At 35.0% G+C, this 17,866-nt stretch overlaps 2 protein-coding genes across 3 annotated transcripts; both read left to right on the forward strand.

Moving 5' to 3' along the window:
• The first annotated feature begins 232 nt into the window (after positions 1-232).
• Positions 233-9,147, forward strand: LOC107806400 (SPX domain-containing membrane protein At4g22990-like). Of its 2 annotated transcripts, none has more exons than XM_016630544.2 (11): positions 233-371; positions 873-931; positions 1,517-1,637; positions 2,408-2,719; positions 3,005-3,109; positions 3,239-3,693; positions 4,580-4,881; positions 5,571-5,749; positions 7,093-7,283; positions 7,937-8,070; positions 8,789-9,147. In XM_016630544.2, exons 2-11 carry the CDS (start codon positions 879-881, stop codon positions 9,025-9,027), a joined length of 2,091 nt encoding a protein of 696 aa, XP_016486030.1. In that variant the 5' UTR covers positions 233-371; positions 873-878; the 3' UTR covers positions 9,028-9,147. The 2 variants fall into 2 exon arrangements, with proteins under 2 accessions (XP_016486030.1, XP_016486031.1); XM_016630545.2 differs by having other exon boundaries at positions 5,574-5,749.
• A 2,184-nt stretch (positions 9,148-11,331) lies between these two features.
• LOC107806398 (pectinesterase inhibitor-like) lies at positions 11,332-11,862 on the forward strand. The gene has a single exon (XM_016630543.2). The coding sequence runs from the start codon at positions 11,332-11,334 to the stop codon at positions 11,860-11,862; it is 531 nt and encodes a 176-aa protein (XP_016486029.1).
• The last annotated feature ends 6,004 nt before the right edge of the window (positions 11,863-17,866 follow it).

Here is a 17,866-nt window from a genome sequence, read left to right on the forward strand (position 1 = left end):
AGTTTGGCAGTTATACTATAATGTAATACACGTGGCTTTCCAAACAGATCCCTAAAGTTTTACCCAATTAGGAACTTTAAACCTTGTTTTTACTTTTTACCCCTTAGTAGATAAAACACCTTGGCATTTTAGCGTGTTGGTACAGTAACATTTTACGGAAGGCTTTGAAGTCAAAAATATTACACGCTGGTTTAAGGGCTTTTCCAAGATCTCACTTTATAATAATGAGCTTCAGAATTATGTGTCTGATTTTGACCAATTGGTGGCTCTATATTCAAATGGGAAAGCTCAAAATTTGGACCATTAATAGGAGACGGCAAAGCAGTAGGCCAGTAGCAGTAAAATTCAGCTAAGAAGAGTTCCGAAAAAAGGTTAGAGATGGCTCTATTTGCTGACATTAAAAATTGTTGTGATATTTTAACTGATATTGTTCTGATTAACTTTATCTTTTGAATAACCATTATCAGTGACTGATTTTAAAGTGGCAATAATTATTTCAGTAAATATTTTTAGAAAAAAGAAGAAGATATTGATGATCATTTGAGAAATATCTCATACAGTTAGATTAAATTGACAAAATGTGTCAGTCGCTATCAATTTAAGCATTAATAACGCCTTCAATCTGAATTGGCTTTACGTTTTAATAAGTGGTGTAAGGATGACATGATAAGTCAACCCAATCATTTACTGGAGTATGATTTTTCTGATGCACGTCTATGTACATATAAGAGGATTTTGATTCTCAATCATCATAGCAAAGACTTAAACCAGCTGTCACATACTTTAACTCTATAGTCCACAGAAAACAATATCTTTTCACAAGAACTTTTGATTTGCAATTTATTTCATCTGTTTTTTTGAGGTAACTACAGTGAAAAATGGTTGCTTTTGGGAAGAAGTTGAAGGAAAGACAAATCCAAGAATGGCAAGGGTATGTCCAATCTCTTTTATAGACCTAGTCTCTGTATCCTTTTTTTTTTTTTGGTTTAATGTATATATTCGCTTAATTTTTATTCATATGTGTGGGGACTATGCAGGATTAATTTCCTTGAAATCTGTCATTTGTGTATGTTTAGTTTTTCTTCCAACTTAGCTATCTTTGAGTGTGTTATTTTTAAAACTAATTATGCTTAAGAAATAACGGGCTGTTAAACTCAAGTATATGCTATCTTCCTCTTGAGCATAAACTTGGTTGGAATTCTCAATGATAATGTTATTTGATCAAAAAATAGCATTATCACTGAGAATTGCAAACAGGTTTGTGCTCAAGAGGCATACCTCATATTCTTGCTTAACAGAAGATACATTGCTTAAAAGAAAAGCAAATTCTGCTTCTGGTTGTTTTGTGCTAATAAAAGAGATCAGGGTTAACTTCCCTCAATTCATATGAAGCAAAGTGATTGAGCAAACAGAGAAATCGGCCACTACCACTTGATGAATGGAAAGGAAATAAAAGCTACAAATAGTTTGAATTCCAATGTTATGTTGATTTATAAGGATTATCTTGTACTTTCAGATACTATATCAATTACAAAGTAATGAAGAAGAAGGTTAAGCAATACACTGATCAAATCCAGGCTGGAGCACTCAATCAGCGATATGTTCTTAAGGATTTCTCAAGGATGCTGGACAAGGAGGTATGAATTTGTGAAGTGAATATCTACTACTCCCTCAGTCCTAAATTGTTTGGTAGTGTTACTATTTGGGGAGTTAAACCATTTTCAAAATATCTTAAACTATAAAAAAAGGTGATTTATAGTACTTCTATGTAATTTCTGGTTATGTAAATTTTATGTCAAAAAATTTAAGAAATTAATATCCTGGTCAACACTGAAAATGAGATGTTTTGACCTTCATACTTTGAACCCAACAATTGTTTTTGGAACGGAGTGAGTAAATCTTAGTAGACATTTTGTTTAAGGACATGTGTGGCTTGTGAACGAGGAGAAAGGGAAGGCCGTTGATGAAATATGAACCCTTAACCAGCTAACCTAAGTGGTGGAGGTGAAAGTGCAAGCAAATAGGCTGCAATCCAGTCTCATCTTACTAAATATTTTGTTCCTCCTGAAATAATTTATCAAGTTCCGAAGTTTGTCAACCTCATAATCAGAGGTTTTGAAAGAATGTTATTGTATTAAGACCTGGGAGTGATTTTGATGCTCGTCAGTGGATTACTCATTATTTTTTCAAAAAGATATCTGGTTGTCTTTACTGAGCAATCCATGCCTAGTGCAAATTGAAACAGGAAAAAGAAAAAGAAAAAGAAAAGAAAATAAATTTAATCTCCTGTAGTATCTAGGCATTTAGTGGTTGACTGGAAGGATTCTTTTTGTAGGGAAGAATTTTCCTGGTATATTTTAGAGTACCGATGTATAAGAGCTCATTTATTTATCTTGGTCATTTGCAGATTGAGAAAGTTGTTCTATTTTTGTTGGAACAACAAGGAGTACTTGCAAGCAGGATATCTGAACTCAATGAACAGCAAGATTCTCTTCAAGAACAACCTGATTTATCCAAAGTAACTGAGCTACGAGAAGCTTATAGATATGTGGGGCGTGATCTTTTAAAGCTTCTTTTTTTTGTTGAAATAAATGCCATTGGATTGCGGAAGATCCTTAAGAAATTTGACAAACGTTTTGGCTATAGATTCACTGATTACTATGTCAAAACCCGGGCAAATCATCCATATTCCCAACTTCAGCAAGTCTTCAAGCATGTGGTACTATGCTAAACTCAACTACTAGTCTCTTCCTCTGATGATAAAGCTGCTGTTGCTACTACATAAGTTTTACACTTAGTCTAAAGTTTCTCTCTAATGAATACTTCTTTAAGCAGAAAAAAATATAACCTAGTCATTACTCATTACAGCAGCATTCGTTCTTAATCAAACATGAATGAGGAAATGTTGATTGCCTTAACAAATTTGATAGCTCTCTTTGACCTAAAGCAAGCGGTCCGTGTCAGTAGCCCAGTGGGTGTCACTGACCAATAATGAAAATTGCAGGGATTAGGGGCAGTTGTTGGAGCAATATCTCGTAATCTTGCAGACCTTCAGGACCGTGAGGGAAGCTACTTGTCAATTTATGATCAGCCTGCTCTTCCACTTCAGGTTTTCGCCTACTTCCTTTAATCAACTTTTAGGTTTTTGTTTAGGTTTTGTTAACATTATGTTTTTTTGGCTAGTAAAATTCTGGTTATGCTCTATTATATTCTTATATGGTATAAAGTCATTTTGCAGGAGCCCGTCGTTGATGCAATGGAAGCAGCTATTGATAGATTAGGTTACTCAACTACCTTCCTTAACTTTTCGGTCCAACGTTCACTTATCATGCTAGAAGAGTTACCTACTCCTGTTGAGGAACATGTTGATGATCAGAGATACCATTTTATGTCACTCCTCTTGAACCTGGCAAATACATTCCTTTATATGATCAATACATATATCGTTGTTCCAACAGCCGATGATTATTCTATGAGCCTTGGTGCTGCTGCAACAGTTTGTGGAATTGTGATTGGAGCCATGGCTGTTGCACAGGTCTTTTCTTCTGTGTATTTCAGTGCCTGGTCAAACAGGTCTTACTTCAGACCTCTGGTATTTAGCAGTATAGTTCTTTTTGTGGGGAATGTGATGTATGCATTGGCCTATGATCTCAAATCAATACCAGTTCTCCTTCTCGGTCGTATATTTTGCGGGTAACTCTTTCTCCACCCCCTCTTTGTGCGAAAACATCTGTGCAAGTTTGCATGCATGCAACACTCATCACAATTACTTGAGATATTTCTTTCCTATACTTTGGGAGAAGGATGTTAGGTGGACAGTTTATTGTGTCTTACTTTTATGCCCTTGTTGATATATTCAGCAATTTTCAAAGCAAAAAATGGACTACTGTTAATGTTATGTCTCTATATGTTAGTAGTTGAGGAAATTCATTAATTTATTTATTCATCTTAAATACTTTGCACGTCGGTTCTTGATTATAAATGCCCCTTTCATCCAACCAGCCGAAATAAAAAATTTCCATCTTCTTGATACTGTAGCCACATTTCCAAGATTCTGATCTAACTGTTGAGGATAGAATTTTAAAGCTAATTTAGAGAAGCTATCTCTGAAACTTCCAAAAACAGAACTAAATGGGAAGTTCCTACCTGTATCTTCGCAAAGGAAAAAAAGATCTACCTTTTGGGTGATTTCTCATCGAGAACAATAGCGCTAGAATGGAGAGAGTGGACTGTGGACCTCTAAAGAAATCTTCTGGTCAAACATTTGCACAACTTAAAAGATTTCAGCGGCAACATAGGCCAAGAAGTTGGTCAATTATTGAGGACTACCAAAACTAAAACATCTTTTCTGGGTACCATGTGAAGCAACTAATTTCAATGGAACACTAAAGATTATACGAACCAATAAATTCTCACAAACAATTGATTTTGAGTAGCATCATCTGCTTTATCATTTTTACAACATAATTCAGTGTCATTGTTGTCTGTGTTTTTGGGAGGTTACTGTGATATTCTAAAAGCAATTTGCAGTTGACTATAAGTTAACAAGATCTGGCTTTTCTCATCTTCTGAATTGCAGTTTGGGTTCCGCCAGAGCAGTGAACCGACGTTACATCAGTGACTGTGTGCCACTTAAAATCCGGATGCAGGCTTCAGCAGGTTTTGTAAGTGCTAGTGCACTTGGAATGGCATGTGGCCCTGCAATTGCTGGGCTACTTCAGACAAATTTTAAGATTTACAAGTTAACATTCAATCAAGATACTTTGCCTGGTTGGGTTATGGCTTTTTCATGGTTAATCTATTTGGTATGGTTGTGGATCTCTTTTAGAGAACCTGCTCAAGAGACTGAAGTAAACAATGTTCCTCGGAAATCTAATGCTGGTAAGTTCAGCTTTTTGTTTTTATTATCAATGCTGTCACTTGTGGTCTTAATTCCAAAAATGCCGATATAAGTGCTTGAAAATTTTTCTTTCCCCTTCATTCTCTCTGTTATCCTCAAACTAAGTTGACACCACTCAACAGAAACAGGGGGAATGCCAAACTTTTAATTTCAAATTTTGCTGCACGACTAAATAATTGAAACTGTAAGCTCCTAAGTTATGTGGGAGCAAGGTGAAGTACAGAAACGAAGTGATGCATTTGGAGTTTTGGTCTTTCGGTTGAATAATTATCATGCTAAATTCCTCGTCTTTTAGTTGCGCCATAGGCTTGCGAGAGCACAGTCCCTATAGAGACTTAGGCTCTATACTCTTGTAGCCTCAAGAGAAACCATGGTATTGTTGGTAAAACAAGACAAACAACAACAATAACCCAGTATAATCCCACTAGTGGGGTCTGGGGAGGGTAGTTTGTACGCAGACCTTACCCCTATCATGTGGTAGAGAGGTTGTTTCCGATGGACCCGATTCTTCCTTCCTCCAAGAACTCCCCATCTTGATCTTGGGGTGACTCGAACTCACAACCTCTTGGTTGGAAGTGAAGGGTGCTCACCACTAGAGCAACCCACTCTTGTCTTTTTGGTAAAACAAGAGTTTTCTTTAAATGCTTCTGATTAAAACTTTTGATACCAGTAGAAAGCGATGCCCTTGAAAAGGGTGTTGTGCAACCATTGCTTTTAAAATCAGTTGGTGATGAACAAGACAATGAAGGTGACCAAGAATGTGATGGCAGTGAAGAAGCTCCCGAGGAGTCTCGTCGTCCAGCCAACTCCATAGTAGAAGCATATAGATTGCTGACTCCTTCTGTGAAGGTATGTGGAGATCCTTTATCTTTCCAAGGTTCATGTGCGAGTAATATTCTTTTTTGCTTTATGGGTAAAAGAGTAGTCCAGTGGAATTAGATGCTTTTACTGTTCAATGGCAATTTGTCTATTGGGCATCAACCCACTGATCCGGTGCACTTGCTTCCCTAATATTGCTTGTTGTTTGAAATTATTTGTCTTTAAAGAGATAGATCATGGTGTTAAAGAAGGAAAAAGGATTGTGGGTACCTAAGTTGCTCGGACACGGGTGCAGATCTAGAGGTCCGATCCTTCAAGATGTAAATTCTAAGATTCGGGGATACAGATCCTATTATGGATATGGGTGCGGGGATCCGGCAAACAATCATTCAAAAAAGTAAAAAAAAATAAAAATATCTCTAAAATATGAGAAATTTTGAGGAATACTTACGTATAGCTTGTAAAGTGTGGAGTTTTTTTTTTTATTCTCAAGTTGTAGATAATAAAGGATTAATTTCCTAGATAAGGTATGCTATTTTCTTCATTAGTTTGGTTCTGATTTCGGGAATCAAATTGTATCTCGTTTCGAATTTTTCTGTCCATCGTGGTCAAAGTACCCAAGATTGTTTGACCAGATCCGGCACGGATCCCATACCCACACTCATAATAGTGTCGTGTCGACACGGGTGCGGCACCTAAATTGCCATGTCGGAGCAACTTAGGTGGATACAGCCTATAATGGCACCCTATAGGATAATCATGGTGCCATGCACGTGTCACATTGAATACGGTGCATAATTTAGATGCATAAGATTTTCTTGGTTGAAATCAACAAATCATGCTAATGATTGACTTGAAGCTCCAACTAAAGCCTTAACAAGCTCCTTTTGGGGCATTGGTAGTCTACAGATACTAATCAAATGAGAAAACTTTTTCTACCACTTCTGACATAGTTCCTTGTAAAACTTTTATCTATTTTTATATTTCCTCTTTATCTATCAACTTTTAAAGAGTCACATCCTTTATTGCTATTCATCGCGTTAAGTGGAGAAACACATACTGATAACAGAATCTCCATTCTAGTTTTAAACTTGTTATTTTGGAGGGGCTATATAGGATACAAGTTAGTAATTAACAGATAACTGTGTTGCTTGAGAACTGCAGAAGTGAGATAGAAATCAAGTGCATTGGTTTGAAAATCCAGTTGAGCAATGCCAACATCCCCTTAGAACCACCAAGAAAAGGGAAAAACAAACAAAAAGGATGGACCGCTTTTTACTTGCTGCCCAACATCACATTATGTTATCTGTCGTTTGGTTGCGCTATTAACAATTATACTAACCAATGACCATTCATGTTACTCCTTGATGCAGGTTCAATTATTAATCTATTTTATGCTGAAATATGCTATGGAGATTTTACTTTCAGCATCTAGTGTCATCACGGCATATTACTTTAGCTGGTCAACGAGCACTGTCGCAATATTTCTTGCATGTTTGGGCCTCACAGTTCTTCCAGTAAATGTTGTTGTTGGGAGCTACATAAGTAACATCTTTCAGGACAGGTAATCTATCTTGAAACAAGAACATATTTTTGAAGCTTATTTTCTGGATGCTATAAACATGACTATTTGGCTATATACAGATTTGCCAATGTGTAACTGATGGAGACTATTCTGAAAATGTAGTAGATGTGCTTTGCTTGCAATGGAATGTTGTTAGCGGATAGTATTTAATTTATTAGAAGGATTACTTAACTGTAGCATTTTTAGTTTTTTTGAGCCTTCATGTTTGCAAACAACATCAAGTTTCTTGCTAGAATGCTTATGCGTGTATTTTTATAGCCGTTCTGAACTAGTTTGGAAATAAGGCATAGATGATTGACTGATTGATCAAATGCTTCTGCACATATTGGATATTACTCATGCTTTGCCTAGAAAATGAAAAACAAAACGGTTTAGCAGTTATGTTGCATTAATTTATTATAGAATTTTAAGAAGTCTCATCGTGTTATTCCTAGTTTCGAAAACTCTGACGATTTCTTCACGATTAGTGCATTAAACTATATTAAAGTGGAACAATCTTACTACAGAAAGCAAGTCAAGCCTGTGAAAATTCACGATGCTCTATCATGTTGAATGTTCGTCATTGGAATTTATGCTCTATCATGTCGAATGTTTGCCATGAGAATATGATGATACGTTTGTCCTCTCTGCAGGCAACTTTTGCTGGCATCTGAAATCATGGTTTGTCTCGGTATACTCCTGAGCTTTAATGTTGTAATCCCGTATTCGGTACCACAGTATGTCTGCTCAGGCCTCCTATTGTTTGTATCTGCTGAAGTATTAGAAGGTGTGATCTCTACTTTCCCTTTATTTTCCTCCCTGAGAAACGTACTTGGTTCTTAATTCTCAGTAGAACCTATCGTGATGATAACAAAGAATAATTTAGTTCCTATGCTCAAGAGAAAACCTGGTGGAAGAGAACATAATGTATTGTTACTATTAAGCTTGGACTTGTCCTCTGCTTTTTTGGGGTGTATTATTACTGCAGTGGACAATATCATAGCTATTTATAACACTTCTTTGGTGGTAGGAAGATAGATATGCTGCATCCTAGTCTCTAGCTAATCCCGATTGGAGCAATGCCGTAAACATACTATGTTCTGTTAATACTTTTGATTTGTAGTTTTTGCCTTTTAACTAGTGCAGTGCATAATTGAGTTAAAGCACAATTATACAGTTCTTTCTACCAAATGAGTCACAAGATTAGCATACATTCCATCACAACCTAAGGAAGTTGTTAGTTTGTGCTAAAACAGTATTTACCAACGCTTACCCTAGTATAGACAAAAGCCTGCCATTTAAGCGGAGAAAGAGTAGAGGGGCGGACCAATTATCCACTGAGTTTCAAAATATGCATCACTGCTCCTCGGGGATTTCTCGGTTATCAAAAGAATTGCTAACTCCGTTGACATTTAACAAAATTAGGGAAGGCGTAACGGTGAAATTTTATTGGTTTTACGCCATTTTGCATTCTAAAGTTTTATGATTTGGATGATGACTTCCAGGTGTAAATTTATCTCTTCTCTCTCGAGTAATGTCATCAAGGCTTTCCCGGGGAACCTACAATGGAGGTCTCTTATCCACAGAAGCTGGCACAATTGCTCGGGTGATTGCTGATGTAACTATAACACTTGGTGGATATTTAGGGCAGAGCAAGCTCTTGAATGTTACTCTTCTCCCTTCACTTTTGATATGCATAGTATGCATTTTTGCAACATGTCGTACCTATAATTCTCTTTACTGATTCACAATCCTGTATGCATACAAATTACAACGATATACGATATACAAAGTACAACGATTTGCTTGTTAAATTGAGGGGTTTGAACCTTCCACCAATATATGTGAGCTGACTCTCATACCATGTTGGATGTACTTTTGATTGGGTTTTTATGAATTATTGTTGTAAATTTTCATGATAGAAGTTCATGTGTTTCTTTACCTCAACTGGGTGCTGGTGGTCATGCTTGGCTGTTTGTCCCAGGAAAAATAGAACTTAGAACTCTACTAGTTGTCTATGTTTTGAGTTGCGATAATAAGTCTAAATTTGATCCTTGTAATCGTCCTTTGTTTGTGTGGGGCAACCCAATAGATGTGATGTGTTGTTCTTTCTTGTGGAAATTCAATGGGTTAATAAGCCTGTTTAGCCAAAGCTTCTGATTTCAAACCAAAAAAAAATAACATTTAGAATTTAGAGAATGAAGTTGTTTGGCCAAACTTCTTGCGAAGAAATAAGTACTTCTGAGTAGTAGTAAAAGTTGTTTTTCAGCATTTAAGTTTAGGCTGAAAAAAAGTAGCTATTTCCAAAATTAAATGCTTTTGATTTTTCAGGACAAGATTACCCATACCCATTCGTATGATTTGATGTAAATATCGGTGCGGGTAATTTTACCCTAGTACAGTGAACTAAATTTTCAAACGACACAAAACACTCAACTTATGGGCTGTTTGGATGGTCGTTACCCATGCTTTCATATAGGGGTGTACAAAGAAAACCGATAAACAGCACCAAACCGATAATCCGAGTCAAACCGAAAAAAATCCCGATGTGGTTTGGTATTGGAAAATAAAACCCGGCCATAATTAGTTTTGTTTGGTTTAAACTAAAAAAATTTAAACCGAAACCAAACCAACCCGATAGTACATTTATATAATTTTTAAAAATATTTTATACATATAAATATTTATTATAATGTAATTTATAAATATTTCTTAAACCTTTTTACAGTTTTATCTTTTAATGTATTATTTCAAGTTTAGACTTAACATTCTTGAATGATAAATAAATTAAATGTAGTAACTCAAACAAAGTTCAAATCAATACTAACGCTAACTAAAGAAATTTAATTCAATACCTTGAATGACGATAGTGTTGGATAATTATTTTAGTTTTACATTGGTTTATATCTTTTTCTTTAGTGCTTAGTTATGTAATTAATATTATTACTTATTAGGTATACTTATTTTAGCATGACATATATAGTATTTTTAGATTATGTTAATTTTTATTATGGCTTATTAATTAGCAATATTTGTTATGTAATTTTATTATTTTATCTTTGTTATTTAATATTTTAGTATAATGCTATGACTTATTTCATATTATTGCGTTAGTTTCTTGGAAAACAAATTATATAGTTGTATTTTACTAGGACTTAAGAAATATTTGGAGCACAAGTTACATATTGTATGCTATGAAGACTTTACCGGAAAAAAATTAGAAAATCCAAAAAAATCCGAAAAAAATCGAGATTGAAAAATCCGACTTTGTTGGTTTGGTTTAGTTATAAATTTAAAAAATCGACACCATTTGTTTGGTTTGATAATTAAAAAATGCGAACTAACCCGACCTATGTACACTCCTAGTTTCGTAATGTACAATATCGTATTGTATGTACTGTATTAATGAAATCCATTGTTTGGAAAAATTGTATCGGTTGTTGTGGTTTAATAACATTTTTATTGTTTGGTTTATTGATAATGGGTATAATTAAACAAGTAACCATGCAAAAGCCACCAAATCCGTGGTTTACAAAAAATGAGTTTTCCATTGTTTTATGACAACAGAATTACAACGGATTTACAACACCATACAATATAATTTTAAAAACAATAGAAACAAATATGATATCAATGAAAACAATATAATATTGAACCACCGGAAACAACGATCCAAAATTGGGGTTAAAGGAACTGGTCAAAATGGACAAAAGTTACGACATAAAGGGGAATAATTCAATTTCCGGAGATTCGATAAGAAATTGTATTCTAAATATAGACTTCTTTACAAGGAAAAATCTATATATCGATACCATATATATAAACAAGTTAATCAGTAATGCATTGATAAAAATTCATATATATACAGATCTCGCACGTTAATAATGGAAAAGAAATAATTCCCACGTTAATACATGCAATCCGATCCATTTTAGGATTTACATTGAATATCTATCCCTTTTTGAAAATTATACTATACATCCATTCAATTACTATATAACTTCAAAAACAAACAATCAAAGGGGAAGAGAAAAATAATTAAAGAAAAATGACACCATCTTCTTCTTTTTTACATTCAACACTGATTTTATGTCTCATAGCTGCTTTTTTCACGAGTCAAAGTACAAGCAACCCTTTATCCGACGTATGTGCTAAGTCCAAAAATCCAGGCTTTTGCTTGAAAGTATTGGAAGGGAATTCACATCAAAATTTTCATGACTTAACAGAAACAGCCATTAATTTAGCAGCAGCAAACGCCTCCGCCACGGCGGCGAAGATCGATATGCTGTTCAATCAAACAAATGATCCAAAACTGGAAGAGATATATAACTTGTGCACAACTTATTACAATGCAGCTATTAGAGCTTTGGGAAATGCTGAACAGTATTTGAACATGGGACAATACCAGAATTTAAATACTGCGGCGAATCTTGTTGGGCAAGATGCTTTTAATTGTGAGACTGCATTTGAAGTGACACCTGGGATTGTATCTACTATTACTAAGGAGAATGATGATCTTCAGTTTCTTGGTAGCATTATTGTTGCTGCAGCAGGTTTTCTTACTGGCTCGTCTCCTTAGGAAAATGCCAAGAGTCTCTATTAATTTTAAAACGATGTATGCAATAATACTACTCTAGAAACGTTTTTATAATTGTTTAATTTACATTTGGGGATTGAATTTTTAAAGGGGGAACTTCACCAAGAATTTGAGTAAATTTTGGATGAATAGTTAGCCCCTATTGAAACAATAAACTATCTTGTTTTTACATCGCTTTGAATTTAGTTTCACTCAAAACTACAACAGGGGAGGATTACGCAGAGGCTGCTCTAAGGCTTTGGCTAGTGAGTCATTGCCTTATGCCCCAAATTTTGAATGTCCCCAAATTTATTTTAAATTCTTATTATTATTGTTACTATTATATATTATATAATTTATATAAATAATTAGAATAAAAAAAGTGTTACAGTATATTTTTTGTTACTTGATTGAGGTTATTTTATACAATAAATTTATAAATTATGATAATTTTCTTCCCTCATTAATTAGTATATTTGACAAGAGTGGGTTGCTCTAGTGGTGAACACCCTCCACTTCCAACCAAGAGATTGTGAGTTCGAGTCACCCCAAGAGCAAGGTGGGGAGTTCTTGGAGGGAGGGAGCCGAGGGTCTATCGGAAACAGCCTCTCTACTCCAGGGTAGGGGTAAGGTCTGCGTACAAACTATCCTCCCCAGATCCCACTAATGAGATTATACTGGAATTAAGGACCTCCGAATATGATTTTGCCTTAGGCCCCGAGATCTGTTGAGCCGCCCCTGGAATTACGGATCAACAAAGATTGTGGTGGAATGAATTGAATCTCTCGATCCTTAATTGTTTCGAATTTGAGCTCTAAAAATGAAAAAAAAAATCGGTAGGAAGTATTTCACTCTTTAATGGGTTTTACGCGACAGGAATTCAAATTAAAAGCAGCCCCACAGGGTATCGGACACTGCCAGGTGCGAAACCAAAGAAAAGGGCTCTGTAATCTTGGGTTTGTGAACTGTATAGGCAGCTTCTAAGCCTAAGCTCATGATTAAAGCATGAGAATATGGGAGTAATTATTTTTTAAGAATCACAATGTTAATCTCATTCTTCTTCATCTGAATCAGGATATTGTACCTTATTCTCTGAATTCTTGGACTGGGTTGTAAGTTGAAGTACCAATTTTTGGATTCACTTGCTTTTCAACACCATGATCAAATTTTAATTTAATTACCTCAGCCTAAATTCCTTTGCCAAGAGCCCAAGCTAGCTAGCTTGAACATGAGAGCGTGCTTCGTGAACCGATACAAAGTTTTCTATTAGAAAAAATTTCAGATGCAACTATTGTTTAGTTACTATTAATTTTCTATAACTATCATATACATAATTATTTCTTATAGCTACTATTCAGTTGTTAAGGTAATATATTTGTTGTATTCGCATTGTTGTATTCATAAATACAGCAGCAAAAGGTGCCCAAAATTCAGGGCAGTCCTGTTATACGCGCATGTATCCACATGTATTTGCGCAATGTAGTCATGAATACAGTAACGACAATCACCTTAAAATAGGTATATCCAGCTGTCTAATAACGGTAATAATATCGATTAGCGTGATACACTCCTAATATAATTCAACAAAATCAATTATAACATGCCTCATTATCAACCCAATTAATTAGAATAATTTTTCAGTTGTATGTAGTGTGTTTCAATATATATTTTTTACTATTATATTTGTGAGCACCTAATTTTTCCCCTAATGCAAATCACTCCTTAAAAATTCCAAAAGAGTTTTCTTTAATTACTTTATAGAATTGTAGGAATTGTTTCTTCATTTTTATCCAATTTATTTTGCATTTTGTTTGTATTGTTCATACATGTTTAGAGGTGTTTTAAATTCGTAGAAAATCATAAAAAAATGTTTGATTCTTCATCTCATAGCATTTTAGATATTAATTGCATTTAGGTTTTAATTACGTTAATTAAGTGCATTATCAAATGAAAAGTCACAAAAAATAATATACACGTTACATCATTTAGTTTCTTTAATGTGTCAAATATTTAGTTAATTAGTAGGTAGAATATTTAATTAAGGTAATTTGGCAAGATTAGATTTGAATTAATTTAAGTGGTCATATATGAACTCAAAAGCAAAGAAAAGTTATTCTTTCCCCCATTTTGAAATCCGCCACAGCCCAATCCCCTAAACCTAGTCCAATTGCTCTTTCCCCCATTAAAACACCCCCTCCCCTAATCCCTAAGAGAGAAGAAGACGGACTTCCCTCCTTTAGAAACCCTAGCACCACCCCCATATTTCCATTCTCTGATAACAGACCCTCCCCTTGAGAAAGAACCCTAGCCGCATCTCCTCCTCCTTCACTCTCTCATCTGATCACACACACACTCCTCTCGTTGATCTCTCTATCATTATACACCCACGCACACACTCATGGATACACGGAGGGAGAGCATCTGAAAACAGAGTTTGGATTTTCTAATTTCAAAAATCAGATTTAAGAAACAAAAGCTTCGAAAAACAGAAAGAGAAGTAGAGATTTCCATGAAGATTTGAATTCTAGTGGATTACTGGAAACTTTATGACTTAAAAAACTTTTTCTGGGTTCCTATAAGTGTTGTTCGAAGTCCGAATCGCTGATTTTTGCTGAAGCTGGACTCCAATTTGAAGCATCTCGCCTTTATTTGGCTTTCTGTCCAAGTTGTTTTTTAGTTTTTGCTTCAAATAGGTACACATATATTCCTAAGCTTGTAGTATTTGGGTAAATGGAATGAAAGCTAATGCAAATTCCTGTTGGTTTGAACCCATATGTTAGTTTGTTTGGTTGTGATAATGACAGATCTATAAATGCTAGATTAGTTGATTTTAATCAATTTAAAGTTAATTCTAATCCTAAAAAGCATAATCTAGACACGATGTATAAAGATATAGGTGATATCTGCGTTATGAATCATGTGTAGTTGTGTTTTGAAGAAAGGTTAACACATTGTTTTATGCACAGTTGAATTTTGTTGTATATGGTCCCTACTAGATTTTACTCTCAAGATCATTGTATGAGTGTTGAGTTTAAACTACAAATGGAATGTTGAAAAATCCTTGTCATGATGGAGGCCAGGCCAATTCGTTTAGGCCACTCTAAATAAATGACCGAACATAATTTATTTGGATGTTGCTTGGGCCTGAATAAAGGCCCAGATGTCTTTCCTCGTATGACAATTAGGACTGGACCCATACACAGTCTCAAACCTTAGGAAATAATCACTTATAAGCATTCGTATTTTGTTTTAGACGCGATTAATAAATCATTGTACTTATAGGTACGGTTCACATGACATAGTCACAATACGTAATTCCCAATTCGTGTGTACATTTCATGCGACTTGACTTTACAATTTCAAGTCAATTAATAATAAAAAACATGCAGTAAATTACGGGTGCGTTTCACGTGACGCGATTCGTAATGTGTTAAAAAATAATAAGTACGCAACATCGCGACTTATTTAAATAAATTCTATAAATCCTAAAAGCAATTAAAATTCTATTAAAAGCGGTTAGAAAGTTAAAAATGACAATAGGTTTTAAACACGTAATAAATCAGATAATTAGGCCAACTATTAATAGTTGAACGATCGTGCTAAAACCACGGAACTCGGGAGTGCCTCATACCTTCTCTCGGGTTAGCAGAATTCCTCACCAGGTCTTCTGGTATTCGCGGACTTTAAAACAGAATCATTTTCCTTGATTTGGGATTTTAAAATAAACCGGTGACTTGAGACACCATAATAATTATTCTAAGTAGCGACTCTGATTAAATAAATAATCTCATTTCGAACAATGTTTATAAATGATTATTTCCTAAGGTTTGAGACTGTGCATGGGTCCAGTCCTAATTGTCATATGAGGAAAGACATCTGGGCCTTTATTCAGGCCCAAGCAGCATCCAAATAAATTCCGTTCGGTCATTTATTTAGACTGGCCTAAACGAATAGGCCTAACCTCCATCATGACAAGGATTTTTCAACATTCCATTTGTAGTTTAAACTCAACACTCATACAATGATCTTAAGAGTAAAATCCAGTAGGGACAATACACAACAAAACTCAACTGTGCATAAAACAATGTGTTAACCTTTCTTCAAAACACAACTAAACATATTTCATAAAGCAGATATCACCTATATCTTTATACATCGTGTTCAGATTATGCCTTTTAGGATCAAAATTAACTTTAAATTTATTAAATTCAACTAATCTAGCATTCATAGATCTGTCATTATCACAACCAAGCAAACTAACATACGGGTTCAAACCAACGGGAACTTGCATTAGCTTTCATTCCATTTACCCAAATACTACAAGCTTAGAAATATATGCGTACCTGTTTGAAACAAGAACAAAAAAAATAACTTGGACAGAAAGCCAAATAAAGGCGAGATGCTTCAAATTGGAGTCCAGCGTCAGCAAAAATCAGCGATTCAGACTTCGAACAACACTTATAGGAACCCAAGAAAAGTTTTTTAAGCTTTAAAGTTTCCAACAATCCACTAGAATTCAAATCTTCATGGAAATCTCTACTTCTCTTTCTGTTTTTCGAATTATTTCTCAAATCTGATTTATGAAATTAGAAACTCCAAGCTCTATTTTCATATGCTCTCCCTCCGTATATCCATGAGTATGTGTGTGGGTGTATAATGAGAGAGAGATCAGCGAGAGAAGTGTGTGTGAATCAGATGAAAGAGTGAAGGAGGAGGAAAGACGGCTAGGGTTCGTTCTCAAGGGGGGAGTCTGTTATTAGAGAATGGAAATAAGGGGGTGGTAGGGTTTCTGGGGGGGGGGGAGTCTGTCTTCTTCTCTCTTATGGATTAGGGGAGGGAGTGTTTTAATGAGGGGGAAAAGGCAATTGGGCCAGGTTAGGGAGTTGGGCTATGGCGGATTTCAAAATATTTGGGTCTCGTGGCTTGGCCCAACAGCTTTTCTTTGCTTTTAAGTCCATATATGACCACTTAAATTAATTCAAATCTAATCTTACCAAATTACCTTAATTAATTATTCTACCTACTAATTAACTAAATATTTGCACATTGAAGAAACTAAATGATGCAACGTGTATATTAGTTTTTGTGACTTTTCATTTGGTAATGCACTTAATTAATATAATTAAATCCTAAATGCAATTAAGATCTAAAATGCTATGAGATGAAGAATCAAATATTTTTTATGATTTCCTATGGTTTTAAAACACATCTAAACATGTATGAACATTACAAACAAAATGCAAAATAAATTGGATAAAAATGAAGAAACAATTCCTACAATTCTATAAAGTAATTAAAGAAAAGCTATTTTGGAATTTTTTTAAGGAGTGATTTGCATTAGGGCAAAAATTATGTGCTCACAACTGCCCTTCTTTGCTCGGATACATGAAAAGTTTTCGGAAAAAGATAAAGTAAGCAATTACGAGCAATTTTTGCCCGTTTGGCACTCCATTCGGAAGTATTTTAGAAAAGTTTGATCGAACTCTGCTTCGGAGGTTGCCTACATATCCTTGGATATAAAGGAATCAGTTCAGTATAGTTCTGAAAATCTTAGTAGCTGGGACTACCGGAAGAGCTGTGAGTTCACTGTTGTTGCTGTTGTCACTGCTTGCTGAGCTCCTTATTACACCAAAATCAAAATGAAAAGAAACTAAACAAGCCTATAAGCTATGAGTTACAAGATTCCTATCTATAAGTCTTTTGAAACTTGATCTTGAATCTTCTACAGTGCTGTTGTGCGTCTCGAACTGTCGACTCGCATTTTTTAGGCGAGCTTCTGCTACTTCTAACTTGAATTGACACTATTCTTCAGGCAGGCTCCTGCTACTCGCTTGAAACTTGAAGTGAATTCTGAAATGACTTCCCTTTTTCTCTAGGTGGGCGCCTGCTTTTGATTTAAAACTTAAAATAATTCTGAAAAGAATTCCCTCATTTTTCAGGTGGGTGCCTTCAACTGACTTGAAATTTGAAATAACTCTGAAAAGAATTCCCTCGTTCTTGAGGTGGG

This window comes from Nicotiana tabacum, chromosome 15 (genome assembly GCF_000715075.1).
Source record: "Nicotiana tabacum cultivar K326 chromosome 15, ASM71507v2, whole genome shotgun sequence".
Classification (NCBI taxonomy): domain Eukaryota; kingdom Viridiplantae; phylum Streptophyta; class Magnoliopsida; order Solanales; family Solanaceae; genus Nicotiana; species Nicotiana tabacum.